Below are 13361 nucleotides of genomic sequence, written 5' to 3' on the forward strand. Positions count from 1 at the left end.
CACAAGTGAAATTATTGTTACTGTTATGTTTGCTGAAAATCTCAATAAAAAAAGAAATAAAAAAAAGAGAGTCAGGTATTCTTCAAATACAGAAAAAAGAGCGACTTACAGCTTTTATTTTTTCTCTTTTTTCTCTAAGGAAATACCAAATGAATTATCATCATGCTCTCATTTCTTGTTTTTTGATTTTTAGAAGCAAGGGAGTATGCTTATCCCCAACAACAACTGTAGGCTTTGTGTGTATTTGTATGCATAGGTGTTTGTTTGTAAGTCATGAATATTTATGTGAACTTAAATTATTCTCAACTTTGTTTCAACCAGTGTATTTATGTAACGTGCAAGCTATCCTTCGTTAAACCAGCAAATTCTCAGTTTAAATTTCTGTCTCCACTTTGAAGACCTAATTTGTGTTAACTCATGGAAAAGTCAAACGTAGACTTTAAAAATGAAAGATGCTTTTCAGACCTATGTGGAGGAACAAGTGGAGTTGGTATAGCCTTCACCACAACAACAGTTATATTTCAATGTTTGCTGTTCATTCTTCCAGTCAGTTTACCAAATCAGATGTGCTCTCTCTTATACAAAGCATGTAATTTACCCATAGTGACAAAAACTAGGACAAGCATTCTGATTGTAAGTGCCTCAGCTTCTCAGATTGTCAAGGGACAGGTGGAAGACTTTGAAGAGAACTGTTAGGTACCATGGGATTTTAACTGATAACATGATTCATTTTAACTTGAACATCCTTTTATGTGGTTGTGCCTCCAGAAATTGTCTTGATTTCATGTTGAGAAGTCCCCCCTGATCCCTCATTTAAAGACCGAGTCTATTTCTTAAATCTGTTGGAGTGGGAATATCAGCAACATCGCCAAAACTTCACCAAAAAAACATGATGAATATATCATCCTTATCTTGGGAGTACAAAAGAGTGAGTTATCTTACATCTTTAACAGTCAGTCAGGAAGATAGGCTAAAGATATCCAGCGTAACATCCCCAGTTTATACTCTGAATTTCATATTTTGAATTTTGGCTCTTGGTGCAGATTTCCTCCCTGCTATGATTAACAAGTGCACTCCTTAAGCCCCAAAACATTTTTCATTAAAAAGCAGGCTAGGGGAAGAAGTTTGTGAGTCCCAATGTTCCTCATGTTGCTGATGATGTCATGCAGTGTTTGGTATGTGATGACAGGGTTTGTGATTATGTTGAGATGTGGATCAGTGGTAGAGTCGTCTTGGTTTTAAACGGAAGGTTGGGGGTTTGATCCCCAGCTCCTGCGGCCTAATGTCCGATGTGGCTTTGGGTAAGACACTTAACCCAGAGCTGCTCCCGCTGCTTCATCAGCGGCATATGTGTATGAATGAATGAGTCAATACTGATGGCCACTTTAGATAGCAACCTCTGCCATCAGTGTGTGAATAATGGGAAGGTGTGACCTGCAGTGTAAAAGCTGGAAGACCAGAAAGCGCTATACAAGCCCAAGACCATTTACAAATGTCAACCATGTTATTTACTATCCTGGTCACTCCTTTTAATTGAATCCACTGTGTGATTTAAGATGTTAAAGCAGCTGAGGCTTAGTGTGACAATATTACATCAGTGAACACTGTTGTTGGACTTATTGTCCACTGCAGTGTTTCTCTAGTTCCCCCCCCCCCCCCCCCCCCCTTAAAGCACTGCATGTTTATGTTGTTTTGTGCCATACTATAAAGTTATGAGGATGATAGCTGCAATCATAAATCTCATTCGACCACACCAGAGGAACTTCCAGTGGCATCTAATTCACCATCAGCTTCATCTATTGCTCCCTTCAAACCCTGTGCAATGCTGCCCTCCTGTGGATCAAATAATGTTGACATCTTTATTTTTCTAAAGTGGAAATAATTAATGTACAAAATCAATGTCCGCCTCCTCACTCACACACACACACACACACACACACACACACACACACACACACACACACACACACACACACACAATTGAACTAAATATCTTCATAAACACAAACACATAAATTTCTTTGTAACCTGCCAAACAAAGTTCTATTGTCTTACTTGTTTCTTAGCTGCCTTATTAAAAGTAACAACTCTTCAAATCAAAGTATCTGTCTTGTTCTACAGTAAGACATCATTATTTTACTGTCTTCTAATTGAAATACCCCCAAATTACAATTGAAAGAATCCGCAATCAAGGCAAGGTCCCCTGTATCATCCATTGGATTGATGGAAACCATGGAAATATTGCAACCTTTTGAAAAGGAGTAGTATTTGTCAAATATTGCAATGGTTTGTCATCACTCATCTTTCTTTCTTGTATTTGTTTTTGTCTTTTTATGTACAAATAATTGTGTTTTTTGTAGAATAAGAAAACTTGGAACTTGGAAGTTGTGCTGCCTCATTGTCCCTTTTATTACCAGCACTATATTCACCAGTGCCTAAACGTCCTGCTGCTTAAGGGACCTCTTGATCTCTTCACTCAGTTTGAACTTTTTATCTTATACCCAAGAGTTTTTCCAGAAAAGCACCCATACCTGTCAGTATAGATGACACAGGGTCTCTGGTCTGTGAGATGAATAGAGGGATATTAAAAATAGAGTAACAAGTGCAAGCATTTCAAGTGACAGTTCAAAAACACACAAAGCGATGGTAAGGTATAGAACGGAAAAAAAGAAAAGTGAATATATTGATCAAACGGATGAAAAAAAAGAGGGTAATACAGAGTGAGACAAAAAGAGGAAGAAAAGGGACAAATAAAAAGCGGGCTGCCGTGGCTCAGCGGTGCTGTCAGGTTCAATCTGGTGTGGGCCGGCAGGATAGCCAAGGAGCAGCGACTGGGGGAGAGTCCTGGGAGACTTGCGTTTCCTGCCTGCCTCGCATGCAGACAACCTCTCTTTGTTTCACTGGCCCTTTTTTCCCCTCTACTCACCGCCAGCCCCCCCATCCCCATCCACTCCCCACCACCCCAAAAAACACATCGGGGCTACCTCCATACATACGTGCAGAGAGAGAGGGGGGGGGGGGGGGCATCACAAACAGGACAGGAGATGAAGGGGAGTGAAGCAAAGAGGAATGAGACAGAATGTAAAGGAGGCACAGAAAAGAGAAAGTGATTTTATTCAGAGGTATGGAGGGGCAAAAGATGGAGACAGAGTGACAGAGCGAGAAAAAGCTGAGCGAAAGCGGAGAAGAAGAAGAAATGTAAGAGAGGGGGAAGAAAAAATAACGTGAAAAAAAAAGAGTCAGACGAAACACAACATTGGAATTTGAAAAGAAAATAATGGCAGAGAACCCTGCTACTGTCTGGTATGAGCTACAGCTGAGAAGCTCTCCTTCAGGTTTTTAGAAACCTGTGGTGTAGTCTTCCACAGAATATCACATTTACCTACAAAAGCATTAATGCGAGCGAGAATAAAGGCACTAATGGAAGTGTTTCCTATCTATAATAATCTGTTAAAAGCTAAGTGGACTGACTGAAAGGCAGGGAAGTTGAAGGGAAAGAGAAGAAGAAGTAGGAAGAAGCCGCAGAGGTAAAATGTACAAAGCCCAAGTGGTCGGGGGTACTCGGGGCAAGCCAGCCATACAAACACAGACACAGACCAAAATGTGCACACACAGAGCCGCCTCTCCCCAAGCCCCCCCTCCCACCCCCCACCCCCCTCTTTCATTTTTCCAGGCCTTGCTCTGACTGCGACTTGAGCCAGTTTCCACTCTGGTCTGAGGGTGTGGTGCATGCTCCTGGGAGACTTCGACTGCAGGACCAGTTAGTCAAAACAAGGCCCAAGTGCTAGACAGAGACAGAGAGAGAGAGAGAGAGAGCAAGGCAAAGAGACATAGAGTAAAAGAGAGAGAGAGAGAGAGAGAGAGAGAGAGAGTAAAAGGAGAAAGCTAGATAGAGTGGGAGTGAAAGAACAACTGAGCACAGAGGCTGGGTAGACAGAGAAAAAGAAGAGACGGCGATAATGGAGTCATGGACTGTTCTTAACCTGAAGTCTGAGCCAAGACAAGAGACCCAGACAGGACACAAGGTTTTTAAATACCAGTAATACAGGTGCTTTTAAAAAAGCTGTGTAAGGAAGGAGCCACAAGAGGACGAGATAGTAGCGAAGAACAAGATTTAGAGGCAGTGGGTACGCAAGAGGAGACAGCAACAATGCTGCACACACACACAGAAAGATATACAATCTTCTTTTTTCTTTACATGTCAAAATGCAACATGGGAGCATTTCAAATGTATAAATGTGACAGCTTGCACAAAACGCCAAGCTGAATTGCCAGTTTGACGTGGCAGCAAAATAAATAGATTCACAGAGGTGAATCATCGTCATCATCGTCTTTCTCCATTCGCGGAAAAGAAAGAAGCAGCGGAGAATATGAGTGTACTTTCTGCAAAATTATAAAATGCCAAAGCAGCGGCACAAACAGATGCTAAAAACTTGAAAAAGGTACAAAAAGTCACTAGAGGTAAAACAACAAAAAAAACTAAATCTGTGCTGTGGATGAACATTAACAAGTAGAAAACAAACAATACAGAAACTCCTCAACATATGCTCTAAAAAATAACATTCAAAGGGTGACAAATACACTAAGGCATTCAGAATCCCACCTACACACACATGCCTCTCCACAGGCATATTGAAGACACAGACGTTAGACACACACACACACACACACACATGCAGACACACATCCCCTTTCATAGCTGCTGCATTCCGTGTTTTATATGCTCTCTTTTATTCATAACATTGCATTTTACACCAGCGAGTCTGGAGCAGATTAAGGGTTGTCTCCTGCTGCATGCTCGTGCTTACTCTACCCCAAAGAGCCTGAATGGTATTTGACTGTTCTCTAAAGGCAATATGAACTTGAACATCTGGCAATGTGGGTCTGAGAAAAATGTTGATAAAGGATTCTCCTGCAGCAAGACTTCGTTTATATCGAACTCACAACTCACAACAGTTTTGAACTATCCTGCTAAAACGTGTTTAATAAAACAAGGTAACATTTAAGATTAAGATTAAGATTCACTGTTTTGTCCCAGTGGGAGATTGCCTTGGACTTCACAGAGCTTTGATGTAGTAAATAAATAACAAAATACATTGATTCGTCGGTAAAACATGTCAGTTAAATAATCATTCAATTCCATACAAGTGAATTACTTAAACCATAAATATGTAATTTAGTGTTATAACATGTGGTAAATAAGTAGCATTTTTTTTAAATGAATTTGAAATGTACTTTAAGGGGAAAACATATAATTAAACTCTTATGTTAATCACTCTATTATCTTGGTAATAATTTAAAAAGTCATCTCTGTTTGGGACCCGGCTTCTCTCAGCTCGAGGCGGGGATCACAAGACACAGTCAGAGGCTCGCTCAGTGTTACCGGAGCCCGTTATAGAAGTCATCTCTTGTGAAAAGGGAAATGCTGGTGAAGGGAGTGACCCTCTATTCCTGCCAGTCCAAATACCTGGCGCTGAGAACCAGGAAGAGCAGGGGTCGGGGGGTGACTGAGCAGAATCTTATCTCGCCTGCCCATTGCTCTATTGGTATTGAAGCAGGGCGAGAACAAGTACACAACCTTCCTAATGCTAAACCACTGGGGGCCCCGATAGTGAGAGGCAGAGGGCATTCTCGGACACTTATCAGACCTAGTGTTTCCTCTCAGGCCTGCCTTGATAGGGCCCCTCATCCTGTGAGCGAGGCTATCACTGTTATTGCAGTCCTTTCTCTCGTCTCTGGTGGTGACACCATATAGCTGATGTAAAGGATGTGTAGCTTTCTTTATTTTACTGATATGCAGTTCAAGCCATCAAGCGATGATGGTGTTGTGTCAGCACAAAATAATGTTTGCAGAGTGGAAAGGTATCCAGGAGGAAAGAGACAATCATCCTAAGCTGCTGTGGGCGTTGTTCTTAGAAACTCAGCTCGGCTTTTGCAAGACTTTTGCTTCAACACCACCGGCATTACATTTCTACTTCACTGCAGTAGTGCATACAAATAGTTCAGAAATAGACAATAGACAATAAACAGAATAGATCCAGTCAACTTTTGTTCAGCGCAAACAGCAAGCACCAACAAAAGCTTCATCTCACTATGCATTCCTCTGACAATTTTATGTATTTTAGACTTTTTAAACTGTTCTTTAAATGTGTAAATAATCATGTGTCACCACTGTTCTCTGAATTAGCCATTAGGCGTCAGAGCTCTCGTAGGGCAGTCACATGAGCCTCCATCAGTGGTGATTGTCTTGTCCCAATGTACAAGACATCTTTTGACCAGTCTACTTTCTCTGCAAAGGGGGCAAAACTTTGGAGCTCTCTGCCCACTGGCATAAAACTAGAGAGCAACAGGAATGCTTTTAACAGAGGACTCAAACAATGGCTAAAATCAAAACAACAGTGCTCACATGAACAGCTTCTGACTGGTTTATTGTTTGATCATGCTGCCTTTGCTCTACAGTTTATGTCTATTTTAAATGTTTTATTTTATATTTATTCTCTCCTTATTGTTTTCTCTGTTTTATCACTTTTCTCCCTATCTTAAGAAATTGCAATCATTGTGTTTTTATCATAGTTAATTTGCGTCATTACAAATTAATAGTCTTTAAAAATAAACTAATTTGGGCTCATTTTTTAGAGATATCTGAATAGGCTGTATTAATATTGAATCATGTGTAAATATGTAGGCTACTGTATCCATTGCATACCTTCAGAGTTTCGATCAGGTAAAGGTCGCATGTGATTCATGTGTTAAAGGGGAGTAATCTTTCTAAAACAATGTCACTAAAAAAGTGAGTTTTTAGTGCACAATGTTTAAAACTGCAAAATGATAAAGATTTGGCCAGTCTCTAACAAAAGTCCTACAAGCATGTACTAAAGTATATTATGCTTACTCTCCCTGTGACCTTCTGTCATCCTCTTTGCCAATAGATCACTTACACACCCTGTTGAAAGCAACAAACACTCTTTTCTGCTCTAGTCTGGCCCGAAGAAGCCATTCAGGCTCCTCTGCCGTGTTTTCCATGCACATTGTTGCCAAAGCACCTGTCTACGATGTCTCTCTCCCAACAAACAACCTCATTCACAAGTCTTGTGTCCTCCTTCTTTGACCATTATCACCACATTCAGCTTCTGCTTTCGCCCCTGCTGTTGTGGAAAGGACTCATCAGCACCCAGCTTTTGTCCACTTGTTAGTATGCCTCTATCCTGAGAGTGCACGATGTGTGCTCACAGGCACCGGCTCTCACAAAAAAAAAAAAAGGGCAGCTTGGCTCATATTGTTTTTGGAATCACAAAAGGTGCACCTGCACAGTGTGCTGTTGGGAGCATCAGAGCTTGAGGTTTGGATTTGTGGTAACTGACCTGAATGCTAAAGTGTGTTTCCCTATCTACCTGTCTCAAAAGGTTCTCTCAGGGTCATCATAAAAAATGTTTTCTCTGTTTTCATCTTTTCATTCTTCTTTATTATTTTTAGGCCTGACAATCTCACCTTGACCCACTTATCTTAACAGTTACAACAGCCCCAAGTATACCAAAACACACACAGGGATATCAGGATTAGAACATTTAAATAAAATGTTGTCCCTACCCTCTTTGGCGGCCAGGCGAGGGGATGGGTCTGCATGAGATGGTGTGTTGTAGGATAATGATGAGCTACCTGGAATAAAAATGAGATGACATAGAGCATAGTAGTGAGAAAAAAAAACAATGAAAAATCTACTTTTACAAGTTACACAATAGGACATGTGATGGACAAAAAAAGTAGCATAGATCAGCCTAGAAGATGTTTTCATGGATTCTTTCATGAGAGCAATCAGTGATCGACAGTTTAAGTTATAAACGAGTAAAGTTCCAGCTTTAGCTCTTTAAGTTGTGCGATCAGATAGCTTGCAGAATATTTGCAAACATGTATATTAATAGCCTTACTAACTAACACAAGGGACGTTATTAGTGAGTGTAATTATAGTGCATTTCCCTCAGACAGAAAGCTCACAGGGTTTAAAGAAAATAGCCAGCAGGTGGCAGTAGTAGGTTCAGCTCAATTACTGTCAGGCAGCTATATAGAGCCCTTTTCATTTCTTGAATTGTGCTCCTGTTTTTTTTAACCTAAAAATAGTCGTAGTACTATAATAATTCATGACACATAAATTTAGTCCCAAATAAAGACAATCCAGCACACAGTCAGTGCTTTACATACAAAAAACCCTGGTGCAGTGTTTTAACTGCAATCCTCACTCCTGAATAATAAAGTCAGGGAGGCAGGAGTCTGCATATGGCGGCCTATTCATTTCACCTTATGGAGCAGAACTCTGCGCTGCATTCCTCCACTTACACAGGCACCCTGGGCGGCACCAAAATGCTCTCTTAATTTTAGCTGCCCCCAGGCATAAATCAGCGAGTGGAAAAACAGAGCCAGAAATGCACAGAGAAAACACAAGGGCAGCTACTACGCAGGGAGTTTTTAAGATTTAGCACTGCGATGGCTGCAGAGAGCTGCTGAGTAAGGGAGATGTGTGTTTTCTGAATGGGATCATATGAAACAGAACCAAAAAAACGTCAAAGGTAAAAGTTAGATTTGGGATTTGCTTTGCTTGAGATTTGATGCAGGACCTAAAAGCTGGAGGAATAGGGGGTAAGGGGCCCATGGTGGCAGACTAGGGTTCTGTTTTTTTAGGGGGTGGCTTGGGGGTGGGGGGGAGTGTGGTGCTCCACAAATGTATTCTAACCTCCCAACACCCCACCCCTTCTGGTTCTACCTACTCCACGGCACCCCCAAGGCTCTGGGTCTAGTTTAGAAAACCTGGGGGCCTCAGAACAGGGGAGCCATTGTATGAGGCCGGGTCCCTGCTCAGCAATCAAATGCAGCTCCCCCGTACAAAAATAATTCCACACGCAGAGTGTAAGCGCACAGGGGGCAAATGAGCCACCAAAGCACCGTCTTTGGAATGAGGCAGAAAGTGTAGGAGAAAGATGAACCGACAGAAATAAAAGAAGGGAGGGAAGGGAGGAGGAAGGGGTCATTAACCCTTTTCCTACTGTGTGCCACATATGTGGGCTGACCCAGACAGGCAAACAGGCAGCATTGCTGAGAAAACCTCAAACCACCCCACAGAGAAAATCAGGACTGCCGTATAGGGAGAGTGAGAGTGAGTACGAGAGGGAGAGAGAGAGAGAGACACAGCTGACTGTTTGAGTGGAGGGGGTCCATGGCCATGCTGCCTATTTATTTGGACGACTTCTTCCTTCTCTCAGAAAACAAACACGTCCCCGGTTAATCTGACAGCACAGTGGGAGGACTGGCCAGTGTTTAGCCTTTAAGACCTCCACTCTTTCTTTCCCTCCCCTGTCACATCTGCTCACGGTCTGCTTGATTACATAACATCCACAAACAATTTTCTTTTCTCTCCTTCCTATGAGTGATGGCTCGCTCTTTTTTTTTTTTTTTTTTTAAGTCCTGTCCTTGAATTTGGCTACCCCCATAATATTGACAGAGATCTTGGAGGGCTTGCTCAGCATTGTGATTGACCTCCATCAGGCCCCTGCTGTTTATTCTGTAAAGCTATGTGATACTGTTGCCTCAAACATGCGGCCTGAGCTTTGTCAACAAACTGAGGGTTCCAGTCACCCTCTTTTGGGCATCTTGCCACCTAAAGCGGGCCAAATGGGCTCCAGTCAGCAGTAGGTTATCATTTCAGCTCCATAGGATGATGCTGCTCATTTTTTACACCAGCCTTAGTGCATGTCAGAAATGTCCAACAAGTCCTCAAATATGAAGAGATAATTCATCAGTGTCCATTGAGCTTTTCAACAATAGCAGTGAGCATTGTCCAAGGCCACATCAACATGTAGCTGCACAAGCTGGGATCAAACCTCCAACCTTACAGTTGAGGAACAACCGACTCTACCACTGAGCCACAGCCACCTCTGTGTGATCCACAAGCCCATTCAAAGATACAAATCACTGCCTGATAAGAAGTACCAATGTGTATATTCTCAGATGTTCTACCTGTGTATAACCAAGTTGCAGAGTAATGTAACCAGGAGCTTTATACGCTCACTGTGTTAGCATTTTGTAAGTGGCTAACATCATCAGCAGGCTGGATGTGTAGTTGAAACTGTAACTGAGACAGCAGTGCAGTTACTGCAGGGATCATATTCCCTTTGTTTTTGTAAAGGCTTAAATCAACTGTGCCAGTCTGTCAACTAAAGGAAACCCAACTGCAATCAATCCTCTCATAAACTAGCAGGACTACAGCAAGCTAATCCACCTATGAAATGTAAGAGTTACAAATAAGCAGCGATTAGCGACAGCAATTTAAATTTGTAATCCTTTACATTACCCCTGTCTTGAAAATAATTGGAGCTGCCACTTTAAGCAGTGACTGGATAGGTGGGTGGGAGTGAATAGAATAGAATAGAATAGAATAGAATTACTTTATTGATCCCAAACTGGGAAATTGTGGAACACAAAAGGTTTGGCTTCTGACAAGTGTTGCTTCTTAAAGCATGTGGTACATGACTTTCTTTTCATGAAATTACAAAAAAGATTCCTATGTATAGAATCCATTATAGTCAAAGTTTGGTTTAGTAAAGGAATAGAAACTTGGGTATGGTAAAGTGAAAGACATTTTCTTTTGTTTAGGCTACTAAAGCACAAAAACAGGAAGTTGAAATAAATGTAATAAAACGCAAAACACACCTGTCCCCCAGCATGACCTATCGAGAATCATGTGGTAAGCTAACTACACCATTCTTAAGTGTATGAGACTTAACAGACAACAACTGAAGGGGTTCTTTGATTCTCAAATGATGAAGCAAATGTGGAAGTAACAGGGGCTGCAGTTCAGGGATGGATCAACAATGTGATTGAAGATCATTACATCCCACAATGGACATTATTAAGTTATTGTTATTTCTTCGCTAGGTCCAAAGATGACCCCCCCCCCCCCCCCCCATATCTTTTTCTAACTATTTCACCTTAAATGCTGATAGTATTTGAAATGTTTAAATACTTCCTTGTTTATTCACTCCCACCCACCTATCCAGTCACTGCTTGGAGTGGGTAAGAGTTTTAGTGTATCAGGTTTGTGGGGAGTTCAAAATTATCCCCCTAATAGATTAACCATATGATGCTGTTTAAAGTGACTATAAAAAAATTATGTAAAAGGTTTTTAGGATAAAAGCTGAAAAACATCACTGACTGAATTCCAAGGTTTTACAGAATTGGTCCAAATCATAATACTTAAGTGGCAATTGGGCTGTGAGTACAATTATAATGGACCTCTGAGAAGCTAGTTTAAATTACAGCTGAGCTCATCTCAGTGTTTACATGAATAGCAACTGCTTATTATCCACCTCCCCTTATGCTAATGTGATATGCACATAGATTCCTTAAGCACAAAGTGTCTGCAGCCCAGCCGTCACTGAGCAGCCACAAACTGCTCTGTAATGGTGGCTAACAGCAGACAGCTAACAGTAAAGGGCGCAGAGCCAGACTGCTGAGCCCCTCTGCACCGGTGATAATCTGCCAATAGAAAGAACTAATGCAAAGGGAGCTCAATAAAAATGTTGTGAGGGGAGAAGGAGGGTAGAGAGCTCTCCAGACCTCCTTTTTCCCTACTCAGCCTTCGAGCCCAGATGTTTATGGTCTGTATAAACTATTGAGGGCTCGAGAATGTCCCCCACTCTGGAGCGAGCTGCAGAGTGCAGAAGCCCAGACTTATCACTCTCTCTCTCTCTCTCTCTCTCTCTCTCTCTCTCTCTCTCTCTGTCTTGACTCCCTCACTGTAAATCCATCCAGACACACAAGCAACGGCGACAGCTGGGAAACAGAACTATTGCTGTTCTCCAACAGCACTCAATCATGACCACCTCGGACCATTTCCACACAATTCTTAAAAAATAGTCGACCCCCTTGACTTTCTTTTTCTAGCTCACACTCGCCTACTAAAACAGTTTCTCCTGCTCACACCCTCGCACTCCTGTCCTCAAATAACTACTGTAAAATACATCTGTCAAGGACATATTTCTTCATCCAATTTCTGAAATTGTTTTTTTAGATCCTCAGTATATTTGCTTTAAATTGTCTGCCTTCTGACTCATTTATGCCTCCCCCCATCTCATTCCTCCTTCTCTTCTTGCATCTCCGTCTGTCGGAGGATACAGACTTTCGTTGTCTGAGGTTTTGCTCGGCTCCGTTTCCAGCACATGTGGTATCAAACCGACCTACATGGGTGCGATAAAGCAAACAATCCGCGGTCCCTCCTTGACAGACTAATTTGAACAAATTCTCAAATTGCGTTCCAAATTGAAAGCACATTGGGGCGCGGGCGGCCATTACTTATAAAAATCTGGATAAGTGACCAACAACGAGGCCAACAAATAATGCACGGGCAACTACCCTTGTTACTGCAAAGCAGCTGGGAAGCCAGACAGATGTTGTGATTGTGCCAGCGGTTGCACCAGCGTTGGTTTCTGCGTGATATTTCTGCACATGACCTGGCAGGAATGTTTTGTTATCGTACGGCTGAAGGATGGGGAGGCGTGCCCTTGCCCCGTGCCGAGTGTACATACAGGGCTTAATGACTTTGAGGAATGTTAATCAAAGGTTCAATAAACAGAACCCACACATGATGCACACAGATGTGTAAGAAATGTAATCGTACCCCCCTTGGACCATCCAGATTTTGGAGGAGGATAGGGGGGGTAATGTATGAATGGGTGAACGGAGGAAGACATCACATAATCTGGAATCACTAATACTTCCAGGGTTAGGCTCCGTCTCTCCCTCCTTTCCATTTTTCTGTATTCTGAAAAGCTCGGCCAAGCTCCAGCTCTCGTGAGTGAAGCCAGAGGTCTCTTTTCTGGACGGGGTTACTCCTTGTCTGTGATTGTGTTTGTTTGTGCTGCGGGGGGAAAAAGCGAACGGCTTCAGTTTCCAAATCATCAGCCCCGCAGGGTATACATTAAGCCTCCACCTCCCTCCTCCTCCTGCTTCTCAGTCTTCCTTAGACGTTCATTTACTAACATAGTTCCTCTTGCCCTAAGGCTCCCAATGTCAATAATACACACTGCCTGCTTCTCAAAGACCCTGCCCCCCCAAAAAAAGGTCAGTCAGTCCAGGCACAGGGACGGGAGCATTCATCTTTTTTGATTGTCGGGAAGCGATCCAAAGCAATTTCAGCTGGCAAGTGGAGAGGATTCCCGAGACATTTCTTCTGTCTCCAAAACACACAAGGTCTAAAAAAAAAAAAGGGGCAGCGTTGGGCAACGTCGCGGTGCAGCACGCCTAAGCCGCGGCTAAGTCCCGCAGCCAGTGGCCGTAATGAAAACTGCCTGGTGGAGTGTGCCCAGTGGCGGTCA

General features: G+C 42.4%; 1 protein-coding gene across 7 annotated transcripts in view; it reads right to left on the bottom strand.

The window, feature by feature from the left end:
- fli1 (Fli-1 proto-oncogene, ETS transcription factor) overlaps positions 1-13361 on the bottom strand; it is a 33423-nt gene that overhangs the window by 5476 nt on the left and 14586 nt on the right. For all 7 annotated transcript variants that reach the window (XM_061045940.1, XM_061045942.1, XM_061045939.1 and 4 more), the window contains one exon: positions 7588-7656. In XM_061045940.1, the coding sequence (XP_060901923.1) occupies positions 7588-7656 (69 nt within the window). The remainder of the gene's footprint in view (positions 1-7587; positions 7657-13361) is intronic.

This window comes from Labrus mixtus, chromosome 9 (assembly GCF_963584025.1).
Source record: "Labrus mixtus chromosome 9, fLabMix1.1, whole genome shotgun sequence".
Lineage (NCBI taxonomy): Eukaryota > Metazoa > Chordata > Actinopteri > Labriformes > Labridae > Labrus > Labrus mixtus.